Raw genomic sequence first — 6,824 nt, 5'->3', positions numbered from 1 at the left:
ATATGCGTACATATATGCATGTGCGTACATATATACATGTGCGTACATATATGCATGTGCGTACATATGTGCATGTGCGTACATATATGCATGTGCGTACATATATACATGTATATCTGTACGCGTGCCTGTGTTTGGCTTCTTCTCATTTCGTCTTTCTGGCCGGTCTCTTTGTCTTTGCACTTTTTCCTTCTCGTCCTTCTCTTTCTTTTTGCGGGAGGAGGGAGGGGCGGCTCCTTCGAGCACTGATGCCCGTCGCCTTTCGTTTGCGCTGCCGTGACGCCTTGTTTTGTGTGGCTCTCCCTTGGCATGCGCTTTCAACCCTTTGTGTGTGGGTGCGTGGGTGTCTGTTGGCGCTGTGTCTCTTGCACGTCATCTCTCTCTTTCTCTTTGTTTTTTTTGGGGGGGGGGAATGGGGGGCTTTGGTTTTGGAAAAGAAAGCTGCTTTTCTTGTGGTGAGGCCACAGGAGGGAGGGCTGATGTACCCTGCGCGTGCGCGCATCTCCATGGCTGTCCTCTGTCATTCCTTCGCGTTGCTCTCTTCTTTTTTATTGCTTTTTTTTCTTTGGCTCTATCCTCTGTCTGCACGAGAGCACGTCTGCGCGTGTTTCCGCTGTCCATGGCAACGCTCCTGCAGACTTGCACGTGGGAGAAGGTGAGTGGTGTTATGTGTGTCTCCTTACAGTTGCATAGGATGACGGGGCTGGTGTGCCGGTGGGGAGCAGGGCACCAATGGAAGCGGCGAAGGAACTCCTACCATGGTGCCCAGAAAGCGAAAGAGAGACGCGAAAGGGATGCAATACAGGCTCACGCGACGGGCCGATGCACACACAAGTGGCAGCGCCGCGTGTTTGACTCCATGCGAGGTTTGCCGTCTCGAACCGTTACAAGAGAAGACGACGCTGAAAACAAAAAGAATGGGCGAAGTGAGATTGAGGAGAGAGAGGAGAGCCAGAGATAGGAAAGGGGGGTGAGGGGGAGCGTAGCGGCCCTTTTCTTTCCTTCTTTTTTTTTCTGCTCTCTTCTCTTTCACGGCCCTCGGTCCTTCCCTCTTCCTTTCCTGCTCCTCCTCCAAGCCGCGAGGCTGTTGAACGACGAGCATCCCCGCCGCTTCCTATCTGAGTCTCCCAAATCTCTATCTTTTACTGTTTATGTTTTCCTGCGATCGTCACCGGCGTCTTCGAATTTTGGATCGTCTCGTGTTTTTGTGTGGCCCTCGCTCTTCTTTGTTTTCCCTGTGTGCGCCCCTTGTTTTGGTGGCGGTTTCACTGCTTTTCTATGCAAAGGGCGAAGCACACACATGCGCATGCAAGAGGCGAAGCACTGAAGAGCAGAACGCACGAAAAGAGCAAAATCGAGAGAGAAGCGGTAATGCCGTGTACGCGAAAAGAAAAAGCGAACATACGGATGCAAGGGAGGCTATGCGGCAGGCCTGCACACACGTTTCATGACGAGACAGAACCGCGGTAGAGCAAGCACAGACCCCTCTACACACACACACACGTGAAAGTGAACAGGCCTCTGTGTCTGTGTCTGTGTGTGTCTGCTGCTGCTGCTGCCCTTTCTCCCTCCTCTCCATCTTCGCTGCGAGCACCGTGGCAGTACTCGGCGCCATTATCTGGAGGTTCAGTTTCACTTGTGCCGTTGTTTGTCTGGCCTGCCCTCTCTGCCCGCAAGTGAAAAAAAAAAACGTTTTCTCGCTCTTCTATCCGTCCAGAAGTGCGCTCAGACAGTGGAAGAGAAGAAGGGCCCTCCCCAACACCACCACCACCACAAACGAAAAGAGAAAGATGCGCCGCCATGCATGCTCCCTCTTTCCGCGTCTCCCCGGTGCTCCCAAAGACACATACACACACCTCTCCTTGTCCTTTTTTCACTCCTTCCACCCACCCCTCGCGACGAACACACCAATGCAGCCGCGCATCTCATCAAACGGCCGCAAAACACCTCGACCCCTTCCCCCTCCCCTCGCCTCAAAGAAAAACAAGAGACAAGGGGACCACGAGATTCGCAAGGAAACACAGAAAAGGACAGCGCACCAAAGACACGAGTAAGACGAAGTATCATCACGAACCTTCTGAGAAGTTGTGCCTATCGAACTTGTGTCTCCATTTTTCATTGTTGGTGACCTCCTCCTCCTTACCACTCACCTCTCTGTCTTTCTGTCAGTGTGTACACTCGCGCATCTCCAAACAGGCTCTTCCGCACCCCTCTCTCTCCCTCCTGTAGTTCGCCTCCGAACCAGTTGGGATCTGAGTTGCCCGGCTTTCTTTTCCGCATCCGTCTACCGCGTCTTCCTCCGCCATCTCTCTCGCTGTGTATCCCTCGCAAGAACGTAGGGGCGCCGGGCAGCAGCAGGAAAACGACACGCACATACTGCACTTATCATAGCGATGCAGCTGAGCAGGCCAGCAGCGCCCCACCACGTGGGTGGCGCTCGCCATTGTCGTCTGGTCGTTCTGTCCGTTGCCGTGTTGCTTGTCGTGCTCCTCAGTCACGGCGTCGAGCACGCTCAAGGGTTTGCGTTCGTTCCGGTGGTCAACACCTTCGCGAGGCCCGAGGGAAGCGGCCACAAGATTGAGAGCCGCCTTGTCTGTCAGGAGGGTGGCGGCTACATTGCTGGTGAGCCGACGGCCGCGGCGCACACCGCTGTCATCGAGGCGGCGCGCGGTGCCGGTGCTGGCACGGAGTGGTATGCGTACCTTGGGGCCAGCACGGACGCCAGCCCGGCTGGCGATTGCCCTCCACCCCTCACCGAGCATATCCTCGGCTCCGGCGCCGGCCTGTCCTTCGGCTGCTACTGGCGCTGGAACCAAGGCCGCTGGACCGAGACAGACGATAACCCGGAGCTGCCGCTGCACATTAGCAACGTTGGCGTTACCTTCTACATCGGCAACTACTTCGGGGAGCCGACGTCGCCGTCAGTGAATGTGTACGGCGTGCAGAGCGGCTTCCCGTCATGGTTCAATGCCACCGCCCCCAAGAAGTCTCAGTTGCGACCGAGCTCTATGTTTGGCCAGGACCTCCTTGCTGTCGGAAACGGCGACACATCCACCTGGTCCGACAACAAGGCCTCGGGCGGCTACACCTACGCAGGATTCCTCTTTAGCAGCGTCTACAATGGCAGCAGGTGGAAGGAAGAGTCGCAGAGGGCAAGCCGGGCGTTCTTCTGGGCTGTGTGCCAGACACAAGGTCCCAGCCGTATGATGTACGAGCTCCACAACACTTCGAGCAGCGTGCAGAACAACTGGTGGGTCATCTTCTTCTCCATTCTCATGGTGCTGTGCCTCGTCGTCTTCATTGTGACGGCGTGCTGCCAGGACAACGAAGGCATGGACGAGCCGCCGGAGGATGCGCCGGAGTGGGCGCAGGAGGAGACGAATCAGGCCACGCGCACAAAGTCCTTTGTGTCTACACGCTCCTTCGTGCAGCAGTGCAGCCAGCGCACCTCAGGCGACTACGACGGGGATATGGGAAACTCGGTGCAGCAACTCAACATGAAGCAAGGCACCATGTACGGCGACAACCACAGTGCGGCAAATCAGATGCCACCGAATCAGTACCCCAACTCCTTCTCGAGCCCAAACGGCGCCGACAACGAAGGCGCCCACTCCTTGTACACTGGTGACAGGAAAGCTACAGGCAATTGGATGTAAGCGCAGGACAACAAAGCCCCAAGGCAGCAGCGACACACCTGGGACCAGCGGCGTACGTGGATTCCTTAGAGAAACGGAGGACATTCATGCGATTGCCTATTCCATAACTGTGCGGCACACGTTCTTCACCACCTTCCTTAGCTTCGCACATGACTTCTCTCGGCGGCACGCGCCTTTCGCTGTTTTCCGGTTTTCGCCTGGTGCGTGCGGCTGTCTTTTATGGTGGCCTACAGAGGTACTTCGTTATTAACTGTGCGAGGAGAGAAGGCACCGTCACACGTCGACGGTGGCGGCGACGGCGGCGGGGGGGGGGTAAGTCGTTATGCTGATTTCACTCGTCAATATACATATATATATATATATTTATATGTATGTGGGCCACGGCCACACGTACGCAGGCGCTCTTCGTCCTTGCAGAGGTGATCCTGGCGTTTGTGTGCGTGTGTCTCTCTCTTCCGTCCACACCCCACCCTCCCACTCTGTCGTTACTTCTCTCTATATAGCTTTCTCTGCCTTCGTTTATGTTTTATTGTTTTATTTTCCACTTCGCGCCTGAAAAGGGAGCCTCCACGGTTGGCTGGTTGGCTTGCATTCTTCTTCCCTCTGCGCGAGAACATGGCCTGCACACGGGCGTTCGCGCTTCTTTCTGTGGCGGTGGCGGCTCGGCTCCTCTGCTGTTCGCGGTCGCTCTGCCTCTGCCCCACGTCGTTTCTTCATCTGCTGCTTAGCCCCCTCTCTCGCGCGCGCTTGTGCGGAGTTTGCGGATGGGACAGCAACACAACGATGAACTGCAAAGCAGGGCGATGGGGGAGGGGGACGGGAGACGGGAGACGGGAGACGAGGGGGAGGGAGGGCACAGGCACACAAACGCAGAGACACAGCACCTCGCATTCTTTTCACTCTTGCTTCCTCCCTTCACACACTTTCTCTTTCTTCAGACTGTGCAGATGCTCCTTCCCAACCCACGCCCCTCACGCTCGCTACGGATGGCTGCCATGCCGACGCGTTGGCGGAGGAAAAAGGATGACGGCATTCGTGCCGCTTCTCTCTCCGTCGTACACATAGTGCACACGCTTGCGTGAGAGGACGTCAGGGAAAGGAAAGGAGATGCAGCAGCGGCGACGGCTCTGGTGGGCAAGGATCCATGTGTCTTACCCTGTGTATATACTTTTGTGTCTCTGTACGAGTGTGTGTGTGTGCCCTTTTATGCCGCGGCTACTCATGCGACCCGCTCTCTCTTACCGCTAGAGCTGTAGTGTGTATGCCTCTCATCGCTCGCCCTCGTGTCGGTGTGCAGGTGTGTGGCTCTTCTTGCTTCGAGAACTGGAACTATTGCTGTCGTGTCTCTTCCTTCTTGCTCTTGCTCTGACTCTCTATGTAAGCATCTCAACGATTGCCCTCAACATGTGCATTTTTCTTTTGCATGCCTCACGGGTGTCTCTCGCTACGTGTGTGCGTGCGCATGTGTGTATGTGTGTGCTCCGTCTATACTCTGGCATTCTTTTTTTTTTTACTTGGCCTTTGTGCGTGCGCGGGTGGGAGGGGGGAGCAGCCGGGTGCGCACATGTGTATGACTCTTCGGGTAATTGCTATGCCCCTCCCTCCTCCTCCCTTCCTCCCTCACCCCTCTTCCGCATGCCCTTCCTTTTCTCGGTGCCGCCTGCGGCGACTCCACAGCCCCATCCTTCTTTTTTTTTTTGTGGAGTCGTCTTTCTCTTCTCTACCATCTTCGCAGTCACTGTCGTTTTCAGTGCACGCACACACGCCATGTGAGAGAAAGAGAGATGTGGTATTCCTTTCTTTGTTGTTGTTGAGGGTGGGTGGGTGGGAAATGATGAGAGGACGGGCACACGCCCACACCCCTCCTTGTGGATCAGATGGACGCCCTCGATGGCGACGCTCTCGTTCTCCTCAAGTGTAGAAATTTTCTCGGGTGCGTGTCCTTTCTCGTGTCTCTCTTTAGCCCATTTTCGCTTTTTTATGACAGTCTCGGTGCTACATCCCTTCTAAATGTTTGAGACATCCACGCATGACGGCTTGCCCCCTCCCCCGCTCCCTTCCCAGTTCATCTTCGGCTTCGCCTTCGCGCGTACGTGGAGAGGTAGAGGGACAGAGCAGCAATGCACGTCCACACACACGCACACACAGCTCTTGCCTTCGGTGTTCTACTCTCGCTTCATCTTGTCTGTTTCGTTGACTCTCTTCACGATACAGAGGGCCAGGCGAGCACAGCCCACGAAAGGAGCTAAAAAACACGGCGAATTGAGGCGTCGAGGCGTGCGATGGGCGCCCACTGGCGCAGCGGAAAACGAGGGATGGGTAGGATGGGCAGACGGGCATGGCCATACCGTGATATTCTGCAGATCTTCTTGTATCTCTCACTCTCCTGCTCCTCGCCTTCGCCTTCTCCTTCTCCCATGGAAAACCGGCGCTCAGCAGAAAGGAAGGGAGTTTTTGCACAAGCCTGCTGGCGAGCAAAACAAAAAACGGATCGTGTCACAGCACCCCCACTTCCACCCTTGCAGTCTCGCTGCCGCGTTCTCTCTCTCTGTGGGACAACGGCATGGCAGCAGAGAGAAGAGGGGGAAAGGGGCGTTTGTTTGAGGAGACAAAGACACGATGATGCCTGTACTCGTGTCTTGTCTCCTCTTCCTCCTCCTCTCACCGCCTACGCATGCACATGCGTGTGTGCGCATCTCTCCTTGTGTGTGTGTGTGTGTGTGCTTCGCTCTATCTTCATTGCCCTCGTCCTCCCCTCGCGCATCTTTCGTGTTCTTGCTCCCTCATTTTTCCTGGGGTGGTGCGTTGGCCGGTGTGGCCACGTCACGAAGACTGCAGCAACAACAACAGCTGCTGCCGCTGCCACTCCCCTCGTTGTTACTGCGTGTGCTAGGCGTTGAGGAGTGTCTCTCTCTACTCCACTCCGTCGGACCTCCTTGTTGTTCTTTTATTTTCCGTTGAATCTAGCACTCCACCTCCTGTACCGTTTCGTGTCTTCCATTCCTGTCGGCTGTGATCGCAGCACGCGCGTAGCGGTCATTGGCGGTTGAGTAGAACATCCTCAACTCAAAGAGACGCTTCGTCGCTGCAGATACGTATGGACCTCTTCCCTACGCTGTTGCCCGGCGCCCTACTTCTTAGCTCCATCAAATAGCCCCCCCCCCTCCC

The 6,824-nt window shown here is 55.8% G+C and overlaps 1 protein-coding gene across 1 annotated transcript; it reads left to right on the top strand.

The window, feature by feature from the left end:
• Positions 1-2,393: 2,393 nt before the first annotated feature.
• LDBPK_131210 (hypothetical protein, unknown function) lies at positions 2,394-3,656 on the top strand (the record flags this gene model as incomplete). Its single annotated transcript, XM_003859284.1, has 1 exon — positions 2,394-3,656. The coding sequence occupies one exon, from the start codon at positions 2,394-2,396 to the stop codon at positions 3,654-3,656; it is 1,263 nt and encodes a 420-aa protein (XP_003859332.1).
• Between the last annotated feature and the right edge of the window lie 3,168 nt (positions 3,657-6,824).

The sequence above is a fragment of the Leishmania donovani genome, chromosome 13 (assembly GCF_000227135.1).
Source record: "Leishmania donovani BPK282A1 complete genome, chromosome 13".
Taxonomy (NCBI): Eukaryota; Euglenozoa; class Kinetoplastea; order Trypanosomatida; family Trypanosomatidae; genus Leishmania; species Leishmania donovani.
This window is presented reverse-complemented; position numbering and strand designations above follow the sequence as displayed.